The sequence below is a fragment of the Podarcis filfolensis genome (genome assembly GCF_964270895.1).
Source record: "Podarcis filfolensis genome assembly, chromosome: 2".
In the NCBI taxonomy this organism is placed as follows: Eukaryota; Metazoa; Chordata; class Lepidosauria; order Squamata; family Lacertidae; genus Podarcis; species Podarcis filfolensis.
In genome coordinates, this window is record NC_139605.1 from 85,959,101 (window position 1) to 85,981,886 (window position 22,786).

At 42.8% G+C, this 22,786-nt stretch overlaps 2 protein-coding genes across 5 annotated transcripts in view; one reads left to right on the plus strand and one right to left on the minus strand.

Annotated features, from left to right (window-relative positions):
- The window catches only part of B3GNTL1 (UDP-GlcNAc:betaGal beta-1,3-N-acetylglucosaminyltransferase like 1), a 163,695-nt gene extending 150,485 nt beyond the window's left edge, over nucleotides 1-13,210 (plus strand). The window contains exons 13-16 of the mRNA XM_083597761.1: nucleotides 7,750-8,860; nucleotides 9,106-10,244; nucleotides 10,461-12,516; nucleotides 12,715-13,210. Of these exons, the coding sequence (XP_083453887.1) occupies nucleotides 7,750-7,830 (81 nt within the window). The 3' untranslated portion in view covers nucleotides 7,831-8,860; nucleotides 9,106-10,244; nucleotides 10,461-12,516; nucleotides 12,715-13,210. The remainder of the gene's footprint in view (nucleotides 1-7,749; nucleotides 8,861-9,105; nucleotides 10,245-10,460; nucleotides 12,517-12,714) is intronic.
- The window catches only part of TBCD (tubulin folding cofactor D), a 131,139-nt gene continuing 118,115 nt past the window's right edge, over nucleotides 9,763-22,786 (minus strand). For all 4 annotated transcript variants that reach the window (XM_083597675.1, XM_083597674.1, XM_083597672.1 and 1 more), the window contains exons 34-40: nucleotides 21,717-21,838; nucleotides 19,619-19,696; nucleotides 17,206-17,295; nucleotides 15,471-15,558; nucleotides 14,630-14,739; nucleotides 13,760-13,844; nucleotides 9,763-10,088 (exon numbers count right to left, since the gene is read on the minus strand). In XM_083597675.1, the coding sequence (XP_083453801.1) occupies nucleotides 10,080-10,088; nucleotides 13,760-13,844; nucleotides 14,630-14,739; nucleotides 15,471-15,558; nucleotides 17,206-17,295; nucleotides 19,619-19,696; nucleotides 21,717-21,838 (582 nt within the window). In that variant the 3' untranslated portion in view covers nucleotides 9,763-10,079. The remainder of the gene's footprint in view (nucleotides 10,089-13,759; nucleotides 13,845-14,629; nucleotides 14,740-15,470; nucleotides 15,559-17,205; nucleotides 17,296-19,618; nucleotides 19,697-21,716; nucleotides 21,839-22,786) is intronic.

Genomic DNA, 22,786 nt, shown 5'->3' on the forward strand with positions numbered 1-22,786 from the left:
AATCTGTTTTGTTTTCTTGAGAAATCAGCAGGGGAGGAATGATTTACATGGCCTCTGAGGTTTAATTCTTGCCCTGCACTGTGAGAGGGAAACCACTACCTGTTGTTGTTTAGTCGTGTCTGACTCTTTGTGACCCCATGGACCAGAGCATGCCAGGCACTCCTGTCTTCCACTGCCTCCCGCAGTTTGGTCAAACTCAAGTTAGTAGCTTCGAGAACACTGTCCAACCATCTCATCCTCTGTCATCCCCTTCTCCTTGTGCCCTCAATCTTTCCCAACACCAGGGTCTTTTCCAGGGAGTCTTCTCTTCTCATGAGGTGGCCAAAGTATTGGAGCCTCAGCTGCAGGATCTGTCCTTCCAGTGAGCACTCAGGGCTGATTTCCTTCAGAATGGATCGGTTTGATCTTCTTGCAGTCCATGGGACTCTCAAGAGTCTCCTCCAGCACCATAATTCAAAAGCATCAATTCTTCGGTGATCAGCCTTCTTTATGGTCCAGCTCTCACTTCCATACATCACTACTGGGAAAACCATAGGTTTAACTATACGGACCTTTGTTGGCAAGGTGATGATTTTCATTAAAGTTGCATATCTCTCCTTAGTGATGGGGATGTGATAGTTAACGTTGTGCAAATTATCCTGCTACTCATAGATGGGGTGCCCTTCCCCCCCACTCTGAACATTTCACCTAAACTGGATCAGCTTATTTTTCATCTGATGTTGCCAAGCAGACCTGCACCAGCAGGCAGGTAGTAGAGTTAAACCAAAATGTTCCTCCTCCTAGGTAAGAACTGATGCAAGTGTCCCTGATTCAAGTCTTATAAAAGACATAATTTCACTGCATAGCATTAGGCAATTCGCAATTTCTCAGCCTCTGCAGTATGAGGGATAATGTATACCTGCTGTCCAGGATTCATTTGCCATAGTGTATGTGAAGCACTTTGAACACTCGGAGCATTATATAAGGTTAAAAAGGTAAAGGGACCCCTGACCATTAGGTCCAGTCATGACCGACTCTGGGGTTGTGGCGCTCATCTCGCTTTATTGGCCAAGGGAGCCGGCATACAGCTTCCAGGTCATGTGGCCAGCAATTGCAAGAGTGGAATGGGTGTTGAGAAGTGGGAAGAGGACAAATGTTGTTTCTGGGAGCCTGCAGAAATTCATGGAAACAGCCTCTCCCACCCTCACACCACACTGATGTCCAAAAAACGCCAATTTCTATTCATTCTTATGTATACATACATAGAATATTGTCCATCACCTTGGTTTGGTTTAATGCAAATTTTTAATCATTTGTCTATAAAATGTTGAAAAACTTGTTTATATCACCTATGAAACGTGATTAATAGTATACTAAGACACAGATGGTTATCGAATATTGGTAGAATGCCTTGGAGATGAGCATAGGTCAATTCAGAGAATGCACAACAAGAAGGCGCTTTTTTGATTACTGCTTAAAACTTTGGTTGCATTGAGAGTTACCCTTTGCATTTCATGTCAGGAATTTTTAAACTCCCCTTTAAAAAACGCTTCACAGCAGCTATATGACTTGCCAACTGGAAATGCCTTTCTTCTGTTTCCCCTCCGTCCTCACTTTGCATGAAGCAGACCTTGTTTTGCTTCGCATCCAGTTTGAGCTGAAAACCTCATCCCGCCTCTCTTTACCAGCAAGAAGAAGTGACTTGTGGTTTCTAAGGGTTGGAAGAGTCCCCTCTTTGCAGGCCTGATGGCAGAGGAAATGGTTTCTAAACTGGTTAAAACTTGCTGAGAGAAGTTGAACTTTTGTTGCTCTATGGTGATATAATGCAGGCTAAGGATAAATCCGAGGATTCAGACCGAGATGTATTTCTGGGCCCCTTGAACTTTCGTTTCTGCACAGGCCACATATGAAAGAGGAGATGAAAAACAAACCCACCACACGGCTGTGTATTTAATTTCCCCCAAATACATGAGCCCTTCCTCCTCCCCAGCCTCTGCTGACACTCCTGAAAGAGATGAAGGGGGAGATGCAGCACACAGTGAGCCCTGCAGACAAAGGACAGCAGGGAGTGTTTGGAGGGAGAGGGGCAAAAGAGGGAAAAATGCCACAGGCAGGCAGCCTTATTCAATGAGTAGTGGGAAGCCAGATTCAGCCCTGCGATGTTGCGGCACAAAAGCTGCAAACATTATAAGCTGCATTTAAACTTCAGCGTCTTATCTAGGAGATAGTATTGCAAACCAGGACTTTGCTGCATTGGGCAAGCAATGGTACAGTTGCTTTGCAATGTTCCATTTTGGACACCACAGTTCAAGAAACATGCTGGCAACCTGGAGAGGATTCTGAAAAAGTCGAGACATACTAATGAAAGGGAATGAGTACTAAAACTGCTGCAGATGGAAGAGACGTGAGTTCTCTGGTAGTAAAATAAAGTCAGAATTGCACATAAGTGTTCATTTGATGAGAAGCAGCATAGCTCGTATATGATAGATGAAGATAAAGAGGACTTAGGTTTTTAAAATATTTTTGGCAGATGTGGTGGTGTGAGTTGTTAATTTCAGTTTTAAAACATTCCCCAGATTCCGTGTGGTGTTTGCTTTCTCTACCCTCCTTTTGTTTGATCCCTGCTTATGCCCACTGGGCCATGTATCATACAGCTTAACCTTGTAGTCTCCTTGGTCGCTGCATGATCCGACCCAGAGCTTTCCAAACTGTGTGTCGCGACACGTTAAGTGTGTTGGCTGCAGTGTATAGGTACCTTGCGTGAATGCTCCCCATGCTCCTCCCAGGGCTGGAAAGGGGTTAGTTTAACCTCCAGTTTGCTAGTAAAATTGAATTACTGTGTCACAAAATGATGCATGCCTAAAAAGTATGTAATGGACATGAAAAGTTTGGAAAGCTCTGATCTGACCTTTAATCAGGTGCCTTAAGCTTGTATGGTTTTGGTATACTAGGACACTCACATGACCCAAATCAGTCCTGGATTTGGTCACATCTATCATCTGTATTTTTAACTGCAATGTGCCAAACGTGGAAGGCAGTAGCAAGTGATTGATTGATTTGTTGTTGTTGTTGTCGTCATCTGGGTTATGCATTCACATGCGACTGCCACATTTATATTTTACTACCAGTAGGTTAAAAAGCATACACAGCATGGCCACCCCATTTCCGGATTTATCAAGTTATTCCACCCACAGTAAAAACTATACTGCTTAATTACATAGAAATCAGTGATAACTCCTTAGGAGGTGCCTGGGGAAGAGGGTCTAGTGAAGCCTGGATAGCCAGCCTTGTGCATCCTGAACATCTCTAGCACTTCCAGCGTTGTTAGCCATATAGTCTTAGCAGGGTCCTGGTCCAGATGCAGAGGTGTCTGTACCAAGTGCATTTCCTTCCAAACCTTCCATTGCAGGTTAGATCTCATGGAATACTTTACATCTCGATCCATTAGCTATGCAGCCCCAAGCCCAGGGATGAGAACCATGCAACCCTGCTGATTATCATGAACCCAGCTGATCCTGCTCACTACATGCTGGGATAAGCAATGGCTCTTCAAGGGCAAAGGCGGAAGGCTTTCCGAGTCCTGCTACAAAGACATCTTTTGAATAGGAGATGGCAGGGATTTATACCTAAGGCTGTGTACGTGCAGAGCATGTGCTCTGCCATTGCTTCCATCGTAATCTCCCTTGCTAATGGGCAGGGGAGCAGGGGGACATAATTTTTAATATCTATAAATCGTAATTTCCAAGTGCCAGTTATACTGTTTTTGTTCCTGCCACCGCCCTTCCTTTCTGCATAATTTCCACCAAGTTTCCTTTTAAATATCATAGGCTAGATTTTGTTTTGTCACATACTTTTTCAGTATGAAAGTAGCTGAGATTCCCCCCCCCCCGGCCAGTTTTTATTCAGCATCTCCTCCCGCCCCCCCATCTGCTTTGGGCCTCAGAAATTACGGTAGAAGCTTAAAAGCACAGAATGACTAGGCACTCACTCACTCCATTTATCTTGCCAGTTCAGAAGTGGAAGCTATGCCAGATTACTGTCATGTAGTAACAAGGGTGTGAACTACGAAAAGGTCACAGGAGTGTGTTGATCTATAAATAGTTAATGCAGCACTGGCTGAGACTAATGGAATTGTTAGGTTTTATTAATGGTTTAGTATGAGTCTATAACTGGGCCCCTAAACTCCAGGGCCAATTGCACCCCTATAGATTGCAGAGCTGCACCACAGGAGTGGTGGGGTGCAATTTTATGGGCATTCGCCCAGGTATGTGGCGTGCCTCCATGACAGCACAGAATGTGCAGTATTCAGACTTAAAGGGGCTTGTGATTGACTCTTAGTCAATCATTACAGGGAAGAGAAATGGCCAATCAGGAGATGTGGATGGTAAAAGGAGAATTTGACAGCTTAACTGGCAGGCAGGGCCTGCTGAGGGGTTTTTGAAGCAGAATAAAGCAGTTCAGTTTCCTCACATGAGGGAAAAGAACCTAGAAAAGTGCTAGAGGTGTTTTATGGGCAGAGTAAAAGTGGATAGCCATACGAGGATGAAATAGATTTAATAGAAGTTCTGTATGGGGAATTGTAAGTAAAGTTATTGTGTAAACCCGAAACTGTGTTTCTTACTGTGCCTTTAATAGTGAAACCATCAAGCTTCATCCCTCGTTGAGTTTGTTAATAAAAATACAGCTTTTGCTTCCATTCTGCCCCAGTTTTGGTTTGTGTCTAGTTCAGCGAGTAAGTTGTCGCAGGAACCCCAATATCAAGAGTCCTTGCTATGGAATTATAGGCTACCACATGTAGAGAATCCCTGAATTCTGTTCTTATAGACAGGGAGTGACCAAGGCTTTAAAAGGTCAACAGACTTGGTCATGTTGCCACACTCTCATCTTCACTGAGTTTCACTTCACAAGGCTATCTGGCTTTGTGTCACCAAACTGGCAGGCCTCACTAAGTTGTAAGGTCTTTGTGAATAACATACTTAGCAATGGAGAATCTCATTAAGACTCTGTCTTTGAGGGAACCTGGCTGTCCTGGCGAAATTATCCAGAAGCAAGTATCTGCATTTTGGGCTGAGAGAAATAGGGTTTTTCCACCCCCAGGAATGAATGGTCTGTCAGAAATTATGTGTTAAGATGTGAGAAACAGGCTCTCTTTTAGCTTTGGATGGCTGTAAGGCCTGGGCTGTTTGCTTTGGAAACAGTTTAAACCTATGGGTGGAACTTCTACAATTGCCAGCTGTGCGGCACACCTTCCATCCTGAAAGCAGCTCCTGGCTAGCTTGTTTTGGCATTCTCTTTAAAGTCTTCCTTGGTAGGAAGAATTACCCAGTGCACACCCTACTGGGTATTCAGTAAAAAAAGTATTCAGCAAAGGGTGAAGGCAAAGGGTTTCAGCTGGATCAAGCAGAGAATGTTGCTCTCCATGTTTCATTGTGCATGTCTTTAAAGTCTATCCACTTACAAAGCAGAATATTTTTTTGCTATTGCCCTTAATCCAGTTTGACTCTGCACTCCTTTTGTGTTTGGTCAAATTCAGAGAGAGAAGTGCACAATCATCACCCAACTTTTCCAGTTCTTTGTCCACGCAGTTGAAGCTTAATAATAGGGCAGATTTTTGAGGTGGCACAATGTCTTGAATTCTGTGATTCAAAAGGTTTTTAGGTTGAAGATATTGTATGCAGCTCTGTAAGGATTGTGTTAAGAGAGAAGGCTCACCGTCTCATGCCATGGTTTAATACGGGAACACGCTTTGTTAAGTGGTGGATATTGCTGTAGGATCTCCAAGTAGCAACTAGAATCCAGCTTTGTAAAGGCTTCCATGCAGGTATGTTCTCCTGACATCTGTGGAATTTGCATGCACTTTGGGACTATCGAATTAAGGCATAGCTTCATGTTAGTGTCCTACTTTTCAAAAGTGTTACATTACCCTTTATTCATACTCAGAAGCAGTAGCTCCTTTGTTGTTACTAATCTTAATGATGGAGTATTATTTAAGGCTAATCCCACTGGAAACATAAATTACAAGCACCCTGAAATTAAAGGCTCAAGAGAAACGCTGAAGTTGCGAATGATGTCATCTGCTTTTCTTGCCAATCACAAGGTTGGGTGGAGGGTATCATCACATTAGACTGTGCAGGATGGCAAGTAGGCACAAAGTTCCTCTTCGTACAGTAGGTAGGATTTGGAGGAATCACCAGTAGCCAGAGTTAATAGTCTAGTTGCTTGGTGAAAGCAGCTCTCAATAAAGAACCCATTCATTATGCAAAATCCACCAAATCACTAATATGTTGAGCTGTCATCAGAATGTTATTTAAGTCGCTTGAAAAGTAGCATCTGTGGGTCAAAAATGTAGTTCTGCTATTGGGTTGTTGTCCCCCCCCCCCCCCCGTAGGTCTAGGTCCTCATCTGCAAGACAGTAGTTCCAGTAATAGCAATAGATTTTCCTTCACCTTAGCCCATCTCTTGTCCATTTTTAACCTCTACCCTTCGCTATCCTACTTGCTTTTATGCACTCTGTTGAAATCACTATCACCATGAAAGCTGGTGTTGCTCACTTCCTGGTCAAATTAAGGGCCTTGCATTCTCTTTGACCTACCTATTACCTAGTATTGAATCCACCGTCGTTGTTTGGGTATAGCGGAACATCAGGTGCTGGGACATTTGCTGTTACCTGTTCTGCAACAGATGGAATCCCACCCCCAAGTCATTCACGGGAAGGGATAGTGCCTGATCAGAACTGTGCTACAGCACATTCTAAGGTTTATGCTGATACTGTTCAAGCACAAGGAATCTGCCTTTACAAAGCATCAAAGCAGTGTAAGTCTTCCCTCCCCCTACATTACTCCATAAAGGACATGGGGTAGGTCACAGAATATGTAGAGTTCTATATGTCCAGGAGGTGGGGGACAGCAATGTCATTAGCATGTGCAAGTGTCAAGACTCCCCAGATGTTGTTGGACTACAACTCCCATCATCCCTACCTAGCAAGGCCAGAGCTCAAGGATGATGGGAGTTGTAGTCCAACAACATCTGGGGACCCACAGGTTGAGAACCGCTGGTCAAGAGGGATGGGAGACCTGATGAGCTCTGATAAGCCAGTATTTATATGACCCATTGGTCATATTATATGACCCATTGGCTGGAAGCCCCTGGCTATGCTCTGTGGTCATTTCTTATTTGGAATAATGAAACCTCTATTAATAGATAGTAATGGTTATAACGTGGATCAAATTTATTTCAGACTTGCATCCCCCTCCCCAATATCCTGGACTGACAATAAATTCCCTTCAGGAGTACCAGTAAGATATGCAGGTATCCCCCATACAGTAAAAGGGCATGAAATGGGAAATGCTCAAGTTTTAAGTCCTTAAATTATTGGACTTTGCAGTGTGATTGTAGTCAAAATGTTCCTACAAGCTCAGCATGTTAGGAAGAGAATCCTACACACCCGTATTGGACTCAGTTCAACTGACAATGACTGTTGCTGTGACTAAACATTAATATTGTATGCTTGGATCACGGAAATGATGTGGTTTCATGCTAGAGGATTTACATAGTTTCGGGGCAGGAAAAGAAGCGAGGGGTGAGAAGGAAGAGAGAGCAAACTATTATCGGTATCTCTTAACTTGCCCACATCAACCCAGAGTGACTTACAACCAACCAACCAAACAAACAAACAAAAAGAAAACCAACCGTATACACTCCTGTAAAGAAGGATCTTTGAAATCTAAGTATGTCAGACAGATTCAACTAATTGATCTTTTGTTTTGACAGGATTTGACAGGTGGACAGTTTGAGGAAAACTTGAAGCTGTTGAATCTGAAGGAAGCTGTGGATTATTATCATTTTAACTGAAGAATGTGGTGCACTGGAAGGCTTTATGTTGCTAGACAAACCAGAGGAGACGCTAGCCTGTTTCTGCCCCCACCTCCAAAGGAATTCCTCAAAACAGGTATTAGTAAATTAAAAGGTGAAATACTACTTGTATTCCCTTAAAAAAAAAAGGTGGAATGATGGTGGAATGACAGCAAAGCTTAGTATACAAGCTAAACTCTGTTCTGTAAATGCAGCTCTTGATCTGAAGGTGTACAGAAGGAGTTTCCCACAGAGTTGCTAGCATTTCAAGGTTGTCACTCCTTTGCACTATTCACACATTGTAAAGGAATAGCAGGATGAGATCCTGCTGATCCATTACAACCTGCACATTGGGGGAAATGAGACAAGCCACAATTGTGAGGATTCCCCACCCTACCCCAGCTAACACATTGAAATGTCTAACATTGTAGGGGACACACACCCAATTGTTCTTGCACTGTTTTTTAGAAGGGTGCATTTACAGTCGGCCTATGTATGAAGAAGTGGTGAGGGCCTGTGTAATTCCAGCATGGGCAGGGGCAGCTGGAGGCTCCTCTAAAGTAAAGCCCTGCTATGCTGTGTGATGCATGTGGTTTATATGCAGGCTTAAAGAGGCTACACATTATCCTCAGGCTAGGTAAAAGTCGAACGTGAGAATTAGAATATAATTTACATAAATGTGCTTGGAAACGGTCTCCATTATATTCCCCCCCCCCCATTGTGAGAATAACTAGTCATTTAGGGCCCTCCTGTTCCATAGTAGTGAAGTCCATTGTGATAACAAGAACTACTTCTACATAACCTTGCTGGTTGTTCCTCTTTATCAGATGCTTCTGGCTACATGCGTAAGACCCTTTCACTGATGTAAAATGAGACACCAACCAGAGGGTGGGCTCACATTGGTTCTCCAGTCTAGACAAATTTATTTTGCACCATTTTTGCATAGCCAAAAATGGGAGGGGGAAAATAACATTTCCAAAAACATTCTTTGGATGCTGCTCACAGCAGCTTATTGCCCCTGTAGTTCCAGGTAGGATACAGTGGTACCTCGGAAGACGAAATTAATTCGTTCCGCGAGTCTTTTCGTCTTGCGAAGCACGGTCAGTCCCAACTGCACCTCTTCAAGCGGTTTTAAGAAAAAGGAAACAAACTCGCAAGGCGTTTTCGTCTTGCGAAGCAAGCCCATAGGGAAATTCGTCTTGCGAAGCAACTCAAAAAACGAAAAACTCTTTCGTCTTTCGAGTTTTTCGTCTTCCGAGGCATTTGTCTTGCGAGGTACCACTGTATTTAAAAAATATCCCCAGGCTTTTCAGATGCAGTTTTAAACATTCTGGGCTGCTTTTCTGGTATTTAGCTTTGTTTCTTTGTAAAGTGCCCTAGGAATATAACTGAAGGGTGCTATATTATTATTCGTAATATATACTAAATTAAAACAGTCAGTATCTGAACACTGCCAGAGAATGTTAGTGTATGGCAGGCTGAGAGTTTTCATATCAAATTGGTGGTGGGACAGGAGAGTCAGCTGTACTTCCTGTTTATAGAGGTAACATTTTTCCAGTTGAAATCACACAATGAATTTAGGTTATGATCCCATTGTTTTGGTGCCCTTCACACATGCCAAGAACATCAATAGTCCCTTTCCTGAACATCATTGTGCCATATTGCTCTGCTAACATACCAAGCGAACAAACAAACCTTTTTGCTTGGTGTGTGTGTGTTTCTCTTCTTTCCTATACAGCAAGGCTGCTAGCTGCCCTTCTGTGCACAGCAACTGGAGTTGTGCATTGGTTCTTCTTACAAAACAGTGGTACATAATTTCATTTGACAGGATAAAGTCCCATAGTGCATACAAAATGCCTTTACTGGTGCATTAAATATTCACTGTAAACCAAGCTAACAGCTGAAGAAGATGGACTATACAGGAAATGCTGGTAGGATGATCTTTCCAATAGATGTTTAATCCAGTTCAGGGGAAAGAAACACAAAACATCAGCATACATACTGAACATGAAAGACAAGAGAATATCATGTGGCCAAACTGCCATCTTGTGGTTAGAGATCAAGGAGTGACTAGAAATATCGACTTTTGTTTTGTTAACATACATTTGAGTTTAAAACCCCTTCTGCGCACAGCTTCTGAAAAGACGCTTTCACAATCCTGACTTTTTAAGTTGCTGTGACAGTAGCTCTTTCCACCGTTGTATCTACTGCTCTGAAGAACTTGTTTTCCTTATATTGACTGTTTTCAATTATGTGCTCTGCAGAAAAGAAGGAAGAGCCGTGAGTTATTAAGAGCTTATTTTGAAACAAAATAGATTATTCAGTTCCACAGATGTGGTGTCAAACAGTTAGCTTAGGCATCTTAAATCTATGCATAACAAATTAAGTTTCTTTATGGTAGTGGCACCCGCCCTGTGGAACGCCCTCCCACCAGATGCCAAAGAGAACAACAACTACCAGACTTTTAGAAGACATCTGAAGGCAGCCCTGTTTAGGGAAGCTTTTAATGTTTGATGTATCACAGTATTTTAATATTCTTTTGGAAGCCGCCCAGAGTGGCTGGGGAAGCCCAGCCAGATGGGCGGGGTATAACTAATAAATTAATAATAATAATAATAATAATATGGAAGGGCTGGTTATACATCAGTACTGATTAAGGCTGGGCGATACCTGGTTTTTAACATCATGATATATCAGCGACTAAATACCACAATTTACTGATATATTATGATGTCTGAAATGTATCTCGGCTGCTTCTTCCTTCCCACCTTAGGGGAGGAAGAAGGAGCAGAGATACATAACCCAGCCCCACACTCCTCTGGCTTGTGTGAGCAAGAACATTGGGGAGGGGCTTGATAAGGTTCCATATTTTTCACCCTATAGGACACACATTTTCCCTTCCAAAAATGAAGGGGAAATGTGTGTGTGTCCTATGGAGCGAATGCAGGCTCCTTGGCTTCAGCAATAGCAACGCGAAGCCTCCAAAGCGCAGAGGGAGCGCTCCCTCCACGCTCCGGAGGCTTCATGTTGCTTTCGCTGAAGCTTCAGGGATAGCTGCTTCGGGTTCCTTTGCTGAAGCCGGGAAAGTAAGACACTCCTGGCTTCAGAAGAGAGGGAGAGCTGCACAGTGCCCCTTCAGCGAAGCGGGAGGAGAAATGGAAGGGGGAGATTTATTTTTTCTTGTTCTGCCCCTCTAAAACAAGGTGCGTCCTATGGTCGGGTGCGTCCTATAGAGCGAAAACTACAGTAAGTGAGCAGCTTCCCATACCCCTCAAGTTGATCAAGCCCCCCCCTCCAGCTCACATGAGGCAGAGGTGGGGGGCTTCCTTAAACTGTTCCACTGGTGGGAGGCAGCCTCCCACCCACCCCTCTGTGGAGTATTTTAAGGAAGCCCGCTTCCAGCTCACCTGAGGCGGCAGCAGGCGCACAGCCTACACATGGCTGGACTTTTTGAGCTGCAGGTACGTTGTGGCTCCCCAGCCACGGCCAGCACAGTGCACGCAGGGAGACGGGAGTGAGGAGTGCTGTATGTAGAGCCATGATGCATTGGCAGCTCAAAAAGTGTGAAGCCAATATCATGATCTAGAAGCCATAACAGTTCCAGATGATTCCTTGATTTATCGCCCAGCTCCAATACCAATAATATTATTACAAATTATCTATTACCTCTGTTCAGAGCAACACATGTAAGCTCCAGTTGCTGATATCCAATACATTGTGGAGTGCAGCTGGAGCACTACGTAAGTTGCATATGTAGCAACTTTTGTATACCAAGATATGCCATTTTATTAAACTACTAGTTATTTAAAATATTCATTCTGACCACTTCTCTTTAAGAGAGGGGTCTTTCATGGCTACAAGTTTATTTAATGAATTCAACTGTAAGCTTCCCCCCCACCCCGCTAAAAAAGGTGAATCAAGGTCAAGAGATTTGGTAAAAGATACACACTTGAAATGTTCTTTCCTTATTTTATAAGGCATTCTGTGGTTCTCTTTGTGAAATGTGAGCTCTGAAAGCTGGATAGCACTTGCATATTTTTCATACACTCCCTCTGAAAAATAGGGTAGTAGGGAATCAACCTTGTGTGAAAATTCCTCCAGCTTGTGGAGAGAGAAGCCTTCAGCTACAGCACAAAGAGATGCAGATGTGGCTGTCAGTCTTAGATCAGAGAGCCATGGGACCATTTTCAAATCTTTTGATACCGAGGAAATGCAAAACAGCTTTCAGGACCCAGCATTTTTTTGTCCTAGTTAAATCTTAACTTGAATATTTCTTTGTAATTGCTATTCCATCGTCACTTGGGAGGCAAACACAAACACACACAACCAGCAAATAGAATCATACTTAAACTATCACCACCAGTCATTCCTCAGAGAACAAACCCCAGTTCTGGCTTAGAGCAACAACTCGTCACTGCATGCCTCCATTGATGCTGCTGCGCAACCACTTTGCCCTCCACCAAACCAGGAACACTAATGTATTGTTGTATTCCTGTTGCATATTGTAGGACATTTCTGTCCCATTTGCCATGTGTCACTGTAACTGCCTGGACATTACTTCTTCCTGAAAGCAGTATAAACCTCAGCACAAAGAAACTTGGAATTAAGTGCATATTGGGGACAGGTTACATACCTTACATTAATGTAAACAACTGCAGCGAGCACTGCAGGTTGGATACAGCTACAGTGGTACTTCAGGTTAAGTACTTAATTTGTTCCGGAGGTCTGTTCTTAACCTGAAGCACCACTTTAGCTAATGAGGCCTCCTGCTGCTGCCGTGCCACCGGAGCCCAATTTCTGTTCTCATCCTGAAGCAAAGTTCTTAACCTGAAGCACTATTTCCGGGTTAGCGGAGTCTGTAACCTGAAGCGTATGTAACCTGAGGTACCACTGTACTCAAAACTACTCTGTGAAGAGCAGATGGGCACGCACACACAGGTCGCACTTTTCAAATCTCAAGTGTGAGAAGCAACTCTGAATGGGATACCACTTTATAGAATGTCAGTATTTTCCTATTTTAGTTTAAAACCTCAAATTAGCATCGCTGAAATTTGGTACTAAAAGAAACAACAGAGAATATGGCAACAGCGTATTGTTTTCTCTTGTCACGGTTATTGCGGAGTTGGAAGGGGCCCCAAGGGCCACCCTGCAGAGCAGGAATCACTGACAGATAGCCATTGTCAACCTCTGTTTAAAAACCTCCAGGGAAGGAGAGTCCACCACTGCTGTCAAACAACTCAAATATATGAATGGTTGTCAAATGAATGCTGGTCATTGATTGTTCATTTTCTGCTGTTTTATTTTGGCTGAAAATATGTATATATATATATATATACACTTGTTCATGGAAAATTTAAATAAAGATTTTTTAATGGCCCAGTTCATACAATAATATTAAGCCAAGCTCACATGGCTTAGTTTTGCGTAGTCCAGTAGCAGGACGAGGGGTGGGCATGAAGGAGCCATGAGTTCTGCTACAAATACCTGGGTTGCACATATCAATGTTTTGACTTACTAAACTCTCACTGGTGCTTCTGCAATTATTTTGGAACAAATAATCACCTAGCCTCCTCTCTTTGAACTAAAGTTGGGATCTAAGAGACATGCTATGATGTTCATATTTTCTTGTAAAATTCAGAGTGGAATTTAAGCCCGCTTTTGGAGCCAGCTGCACTGTATTAATTCATGCTCAAGTAGCTAAGCACCAGAAGTCTGGAATGCTTTCAAGAGAATAGAAGGGAGCTATAAAGCACTTGCTTTTTGGCAGTTCCACACATGCACATACTAAAGAGGGCTAGGCTTGAAGCAAAACTCTGAATATCCTGCCCTGAAATTGTGGGCTTTGCTAAATGTGCAGGTCACAAGTCTTTCCTGGAAGAATCCCCAAAAATATTCACGGTCAGTTAAATGGATCCTTTAAAAACTTTACCTTAGCTACTAGTTGTGGCTTGGGCACTTTCATTAAGTCACAGAGATAGTTGCGCTTCTTCCTCAGAAATGACAATTCTGCATCCCTGTTTGGAGAGGGAAAATAGCATCAAGTTATACGGACAGATTCAAAGTCTATCACATCACAAATACTTAAGTTAGCAAACTTTACTCCAACCCATTCCAAGATGGGATAAGTAAGCCTATGATGAATTAAGTAGTCCAGAAGCTAAGCAAACATAAATGCAGTTTAAATTCCCTACTTTATAAGCTGTCTGCTCTGAGCTCACTGGAGGCTCCATAAGGGCCGTAACTAAAGAGTAGGGAGAGGTTTTAATGCCACCTTCCCCAAGTATATCTTCACTGCGCACCACACACAGAAAGCCAGGAGCTGTGGAAAAGCCCCACTCAGGAGTGACAGCCCAGCTTCAGAAACACTGCCTGAAACTAATTGCTCTGGTCTCACTAGAAGCCCTTAAGAACAGCAATGATGGTGGCAAAAATGCTAGAGAGATAGGAAGAGGCCTCAACAGTAACATTACACACCCTCGAGTGTTTCTTTTAGCAGCCAGTCACTGAAGGAGAGGAGTTAATAGTTTTGTATTATATAATTGTATAAGCTACCTTGGGAGTCTATTAGCTCAAAAGGTGGTGTATAAATCTACAACATAAGCAAATGCAGTTCAAGATCACTCCTTGCATCAAATGAAATTAGTATTCCAGATTCATGTGAATCGAAACTGGCATCAAACCTCCCCGGTCATCATTGTAACACACATTTGTCTGGTTGTATCTGCACTCCAACATGGAGGGTTAAATGTCAAGGGTTAGGAGTCAGCATAAGGTTGTAGGTGTGGTTGCATTAACTCACCAGTCAGTGTCACTTAGAATTGTCATGACCTCCTCTATAATATCCGGTTCAGCAATATCACTGTAGGTTATGAGCATTTCATAGACATTACTGGCTGTTGCCTTTCTTATCTGGAGGTAGAAAAAGGAATAGCTTTCAATTACTCTAAAGAGATTAAATGTTTGGATAACACCACCCTGGTAGCATGTCCAGAAATTCACAGGTTCTAAAGCACTAGGGTACAGTTAACACTCATATCTGTATGTACTGCTTGCTCTATACACATGCATTCCAGAGTCAACCAGCATAGTAAATTAAATATACACAGTCATTCTACCTTTCAGCTATGTAGGTCCAGAAAACAGGATACTGGTTCAATAGCCAGATATGTCTAAGAGTGGACTTTAAAGCTGGGTTATTTGCTGTGCATTAAATAACAGGACTGAGGTGAGCCCAACTGCTAAACTGAGAGCACTCTTTTTTTTATTTTTTTATTCTGATTTCTTCTTCTTGCCATTCTCTTTTTTTTATAAGATATTTATTAAAGTTTTAAAAGTTTATATAACATAGAAAAAAACAAAAAACAGAAACAATAAAAATACATACAAAACACATACAACAACAAGTATAATTTCAATCCCTTATATTCATAAAACTTACTTTCCCTACCTCCTCATACCTCCCCTTTCTGTATTCCAACTGAGAGCACTCTTTAAGGAAGATGGTAGTGATTTACAAACACATTATGGAAGAAGAAATGCAAATAGTCATGAAGTTGCCCAGCTATTACATTTAGTGAGATTCACACAAGCAATAAAAGATCAACACCTCCAAGTTCCTAACCAACATCTCCAATACTTACAACAGGAAATGGATGACAAAGGAGGAGGAGGAGCTGAAACAGAACTTTTTCTCTCATGCTGCCTGGAAACTGGATCAGACCACAAAACCTTTATAAAAAAATAAGTAATGTTATTTCATCAGTGGGTTTTTTCATATTAGCACAGAGGAGAAATTGTATTATTGAGTCCAGAAAGGATGTGCAATGTAGAGAAGCCCTCTGCTCCACTCTATCAGGGTCACAACAAACTCTGCAGAAATATATGCATGGGGGGGGGGGAATTGAGTTTGGAAACCATTCTTGGAGCGAGATGTGCCAGATAAGAGGTTTTAAAAACTAAAAGGTGCCGGTATTATATACACACCTGACACTACAAAAAGAAGTTCTCTTGAATAAAACAATAGATAAGCATTTGCTAAACTGTGAAGTTTCACAAGAGAAGTACTGCTGATTTTCAGCCTATATATCCTTACAAAGAGCAGGAGAATGGACAGATACTGAACCCAGAGAATGTCGCAAACAAAGCTTAACAAATCTGTCTGCCATGTCTCTCTCTCATCATGCATCTGAAAGCTGGTATCGGGGGGGGGGGGGGATTTAGAACTGCTTATTAGGACTGCAAAAACAAGAAGTCTTATATTTTTTAAAAAAGAAACTTCAAAAGTTTCCATAACACACTTAGAAGGATTAATTTTATGTGTTTAAAAAAAAAAACCCAGAGCAAGTGTTGTCTAGTTCTTCAGTTGAATCAATCAATCAACTATGATGGCAGCAGATCTGCTACATTAAAGAAGTGAACAAACTTGAGAGAAGCACCTTACTAAAACAAGCGAACCATTAGCAGCAAGGTTCTAGAAATCCCCATCAAGTCCCACAAAGACCTCAGAATGTTGGTTATTTCAGTAGCTAGCCTATTTAGCTGGTGGGGACTATCTGTATAGCAGAGGTTTTCACCCTTTTTGAGTACATTGCTTGTTTGACCAACTGCATTCTTTCTGCGGCACCCCTGTGGGGCTCAGGAACCCAGTTATGTCACCCCTTGCCTGCAGAGCTGGCAGCCACTCGCCCTTTTTCAAACACCCTCCCCCTTGTGGAGTGTTCCCTCAGCCTTCTCTCCTTTCCCCTCCCCTTGGGAGTCCTCTGGGCAGCCACAGCTGCCAACCCTGGTCTCTCCCCTGCCTCAAAGAGAGAGGCCTCCTCACACTGCCCCACAGGGGCCTGGGAAGCACCCCCTGACCAACCCCAGAGGCACCATTTGCCTGGGGAGCTTATAGCCAGGGCTGCTGCAATAAACAGCTGTGCAAGCTTTTGGGAAGCAGAGACACAAGAGGGCATCAGGGGAGGGAGGGGAGGAAAGAGGGAAAGGGGCCAGTGTTGCCCCTGACTATCATTCAAGGCACCCCAGGGCACCACAGCACACTGGTTGAAAACCACTGCTGTAGAGTATGGTTGAGGCCATACATCAACAGACTAGGAATGTTTTGGTTAGCAGTATTTGCTTTAGAATCAGTACTCATAAAAGGTGCTTCTAAATTCAGTATGATAACAATGCATTGACACTTCTTAAAAAAACAGAACAGAGTGAAATCACAAGATTGCTTTACAATGGAGGTGAGCTTTTCGTTACATTTTCATGTGCCCCCCGCCCCAAAGCCACTACACAAATGCAATGACAATTCTTTCCTCAATGCACTAGGTTATTTTAATAGCTCCCTAGCTATCCCTCTGCTTTGTTACAATTTTTTTTCCAACTTACACTGCAATGCTGGAGCGAAGTTTCTGGGTATCTTTAGATCTTCTGCTCTCTTCTTTACAGAGTGTGAGTAACTTCATAGGAAATGGGTGGCTGAAAATTTAAGTAAACATTATTTCAGAGGGGACCAGTTCTCCTGAGTGTTGCAAACTGTACAGGGACGTTACATAAGCAATCACTAACCACTAAGCTGGTGCAGTGGACTTCAGTTTGGGGTGCTAATATCTTGGCCTAGTAATCACATGCTGGTTAAAAAGGTAAAGGGACCCCTGACCATTAGGTCCATTTGTGGACGACTCTAGGGCTGCGACGCTCATCTCGCTTTACTGGCCGAGGGAGCTGGTGTACAGTTTCCAGGTCATGTGGCCAGCATGACTAAGCCGCTTCAAGCAAAGCAGAGCAGCGCACGGAAAAGCCGTTTACCTTCCCACTGGAGCGGTACCTATTTATCATAGAATCATAGAGTTGGAAGAGACCACAAGGGCCATCGAGTCCAACCCCCTGCGAAGCAGGAAACACCAGATTATCAGGAAACACCAGATATCTACTTGCACTTTGACGTGCTTTCAAACTGCTAGGTGGGCAGGAGCAGGGACCGAGCAACGGGAGCTCACGCCATCGCGGGGTATTCGAACCGCCAACCTTCCGATTGGCAAGCCTAAGGCTCAGTGGTTTAGACCGCAGCACCACCCGCGTCCCTCCACATGCTGGTTAGTATGATATAAACCACTATTTTCTATGCCTAAAGCTTTGAATATATATTTTTTAATGTTATGTTTTAAGTTTTAAGTCCGCATGGGAAAAGATTTCATGTAGCTCTTAAACTAGTTTAGACGCACAAACACATACACCCCCGAAAATAAAGCTGGTTCAATAAGATTAAGTGTTTCTTAGTGTGCATATTTAGTGAAATCTTATCCAGAATCTCCATTTGTAAGCAAGGCTGCACAAAGTTGCACATGTGTAAATTACCCCTAGGGAAACACATTCTATCTCTATAATATTGCTGCAAGGTAGAGTGCAGAATGGATTCTGCATTCTTTGTTTCAAGCCAGGTTAACTTTGTTAGCAATTATGCAAGGCTGTGCATAGACAGGATGGAATTTATTGGAGATTAATTCAGTTAACAGGAGTGCTTGCTGCTTTTCAGCACAGGACAATGGCAATATAGGGAATGAGGTGTGATTTCCAAAGGAAATGACAATACAGGCATTCAGCAAAGAGGCCAATTACAGCTGAGCATCTGGAAAAAATTTAGTGCATGTAGTCTAATGTGTAGGATTCTGCATCTGAAATAGACCTGCTTTGCTTTCTGTCATCTGCCAATTCCACATTTGTAATAACTAACTCTAACCTATGGGTGATCTCAAATAGCACAGCCTCTCCAAAGGAAATTGAGAAAATTCCTTCTCCTGTATGGGCAGCACTCCAGCAGAAACAGGATCAGTGAATAGGGAAAAGGGATCTGTCTAAAAGGTTCTGTGTTATGCAAATTGGGCACACGTGTTCCTGAAAATGGAGCTTTTTTAAAAAAAGGTGAGCAACATTTTTACCAGATCAATCACGACATCACTCAGGGTGGTCCCTAAATCAAGAGCACAGAGTGCCCCCCAGATGAGAGCCTGCACAGGTATGAAATTACTGTTGTTAAGGAAAGCACCCATCTGTGGACGAAGTCAAAGCGCCACTGACTTGTTGCTTAAAACCTGTAGTGATACACTCCATCGGATGGTACATTACTGCACCTTCAGCAAATGGACATGCAAGTATAATATACAAAGAAAACTGCAACTGACACTCATGTATAAATATTGGATATGCTACTAAAACTGGAAAGAATAGTTTCTCCTGCCCTTTCATTTGGTATTTCATAGGACAAGAGAACAATATGACTCAAGTATCTACTTTGAGATTTTGTTACAATCAAGTGTGCATGTGTGTGCACGCACGCACTTGAGGTAGTTTTACTAAGATACTGTTCAGTGGTTCATTGGGATTATTTCTACAAAGAGACTGACATCGCAGGTGATCGTCATTAGTTCTGTTTAATTTGTAAACAGGATTTACAACTCAACTCTTAGTACTGCTTATGACCTGGTTTGCACATTGCATTAAACCACATTTAAAACAAACTGGTTCAATGTGAATGAGCTGCAGGCCCTTTGGTTCTCCCAATTCCAGCTTTGTTGCAGGGGAACATGCCATAGTCTGTCTTGTTGTGTTGTCTGAACACAGGCTAGTTTGTTTGGAAGAAACAAACCACACACAAGTAAGCAAAAAACCTTGGCTTCTGATCATCGTGACCGTGGGTTCAGATGACACACCCAGCCATACTATGGCTTGTTTTCCTGCAGCACAGCAGCAACTGGAGGAGAGGCAGGGAAAGAGGCTTTATACTCTGCTCATTAGTACTTACTTCTCTTCTGTTAGAAAAATATCAAAGCAGCCATTGGCCAATATCTGGTCCAGCATCTTTAGCAACGGTACAGATACCCTAATGAGGAAAACACACAGAAGACAGAGCAACATGTTTGACGCCACTTGCAATGGGACTTTCACAGTTCAGATTAAAAAGAGAAACTTTTGCCAAAGTTCATACACTTCTGACTTTTCAGATAGCCAAAACTAGTTTGAGAGCATGACTGAGAGCTAACTGCACACTTCGTGAGATCATAAAGCAGTAGTCAGGTGGTAATACAGTCACACATGTTTGCAGTGCCCGTATGACCATTCTTACTCCATAGGGGGAATCACACACTGTGGTGTTTACAGGGCAAAACTAGATGCTCTTTGTGTTGGGGTGAGAATCAAAGGAATACTTTCTCCCTGTTTACCAACCTGACAGATTTTTAATTTTTCTCCCTAAGCCAGGATCTGAAACCAGGTCTGCCCAGAAGGTAGGAATCATTTGCAAGGAATCAACATGCAATGAAAGGGTTGGGGAGACGGGACTGTGCACCTTCCCTCCTGCAAAAACGTCCCTGCAAGTGCCCTCACCATCACATTCCTGCTATCTTGGCAAGCGTGGGCACCACACATTTGCAAGGATACTGTCCAGTTCTGCCCACAAACAGTGCAGGAGTGTGAAAACTTGTGACGCAATAGCTCTCCAGTATCCAGAATCTAACACAATACTTAGTTCGTTTCCTAAACAAAATTTGAAATGGGAAAAACAAAGTGCAGAAGTTCAAACTTCAACCATTTTAGCTCCAGGGAATGGTCAGATAAGAGTCTGCAAGAGTTTGGCAAGGCTCCTGGATTCCTTTCTGTAATTTATACATTGAGACACACATCTGAATATTCCCATTAAGGAGTGGGGCGTGTGCCTGCACACAGTCATTTTCTGGCTGTTGGCCTACATACCCTTTCAGAATGTGATGAGGAAATAGTTTTACTGGCAGTGTTCAAGCATTAACATACACACCCTATCCCTCATCTGTTTCGAAAATTTAGAGCAGAGGTGGGGAGCATGTGGCCCCTCCAGATGTTGCTGGACTACAACTCCCACCACCCCTAACCACTGGCCATGCCACTAGGAACTGGAGTTCATAAACATCTGGAGGGTCCCCACCTCTGCTATGGGAAAGCCTGCCTTGGTTTAAGAACGCTTTGGTTTAAGAACGGACTTCCGAAACGGATTAAGTTCGTAAACCAAGGTACCACTGTATCCATATTAATTGTGCATGGTGACACTGCTCTCTGCCCTTGGGATCTCATGCCCTATACTCTTGGATGATCAGAGGCCTACAATTCATTTCCTCACCTATGTCCTAGAGCCTGCATCCCATGTTTCCTGATAACTCTAGTGTTTGTTCCTCCAACATGCTACTAACTGGCTACCACTCCACTGGCTCCTCTTGCCTGTGCACAGGAAATAAATGCCAGAAGGAACAAATGAGTTCTTCTTGGACTCATAGTTCATGAGACAGAGCGTGTCACATAGTGAGGTGCACGTTTCTCTTCTAGAGTGCTTTGTGGGACCATAACACCAAGTTCAGAGATAAGCCTCCATTTGCTCCTTGATAATTAAGAGGCAGCCAGCAGCAGAGGCTTTGTTTTGTTCTCAGTGCTGTGAGAATACAGTGCCAAATTTGGAGATTAGCCTGTGACTGCTTCCATGGCTTGAACACTGAATCAACTGATATCATATCCTGTGTCAGGTGACAAGACAGGGAGGCAGAGGTGGGGGCCAGTTCTGGATCCTCAGGCCAGATCCAGTTCCCCATTCCTGCCATTTAGTTATGTAGCCTGTACTCCATTCAGGAAAATATCCCCCAAATGCAATTTGGTTAGCCGAGTTATTGTGCCTTCCTATCTCTTATGCCTGGCAAATCAGCAAAAAAAATTTGGCCCACTGACTTGCACTTCTGGCCTTAGGCTTTTTCATAACCATAGATTCCAAGTCAAAGAGAGTAGATGGAAAACTATAGTGACATTTTTAGCGATTTATCTGGTAAGACAGGAATACATTCAGGAATGTGCCCAACAAGCCCCTATAGAAAGATACAGGTTACCTGTCATTCAGCAGATTGTCCTCAAAGACCTTGAGCAGCGTATCACAAAAGCTGTTCATTGCATCCATATTGCTCTGAATTCCCTTCAGATAGCTGAACAGGCTCTGTGATGAGCACCTTACCTGCAAGTGAAAAACACTTCCAATAAACAAACATGAAAAGATTAACTTCGGCCTTCACTATATGTCCGAGGGACTTTTTTTTCCAGACTGGGGGGCAGGAGAGAAGAGAAAATTGATTTTTGAGGTTTTAAAGTCGATAGGAATTCTACACTACACGAACTATAGGAAAAACGCACTTCAGCATCCTTTATAACCAAGGACCCATAACAACCTGGTAACATGGTGCCATTTCAGTTAAATAGGAAATGTAATTGGATGTTTAAATGTACAGCTAAATAAGCAAGAAAAGCAGCCAGTGCCATGGCACGTTTTGCATTTTATCCAGGAAATATGTGCACTGTTGACACAGTCCCTTCTACATGTGCACAGTGTTTATAACTGCTAAACAGACTTGGATGGAAGGGAGAAAACAAGGACCTCTTTCCACAGACTGCTACGTTTTATGGCTACTGGGGGATCCTGCCTATGTTTAGGACATTACCTTCGTCCACCCTCTGTGACTAACCCTTAAGATCCAGACTGCAGTAAGATTCACAGGAACTACTGCACTTCTAATAAATTCAGCACGTTTTGTGAGTCCTTAAAGTTCTTTTAATATGGTATAAAGGCACAAGAGAACAATGCCTCACCACCAGTGATTTTCCAAACAGTAAGATAAAGGCCTACTCAGCGAGTCGTATTTCTTTTCCAGTGCAGGGGACCAGTGAATAGTGCATTAGGGCCAATAAAAGAGAGCATCATTTCTGGATTATTTCAGATGTTGACATATTGACTACCCTGAAGTGGCAAAAATATAGAATCCTGTCATTAGCATTTGGTCATGCTGGACTGGATCCAGAGCAAGTTAAGTCCTACTTCAGTCCCATTAAATCCAACATGGAAATTCATACATCACTAACTTAGAACACATTAAAATCAATGGGAGTTAAGTGTGACTTAGGCTCCAAC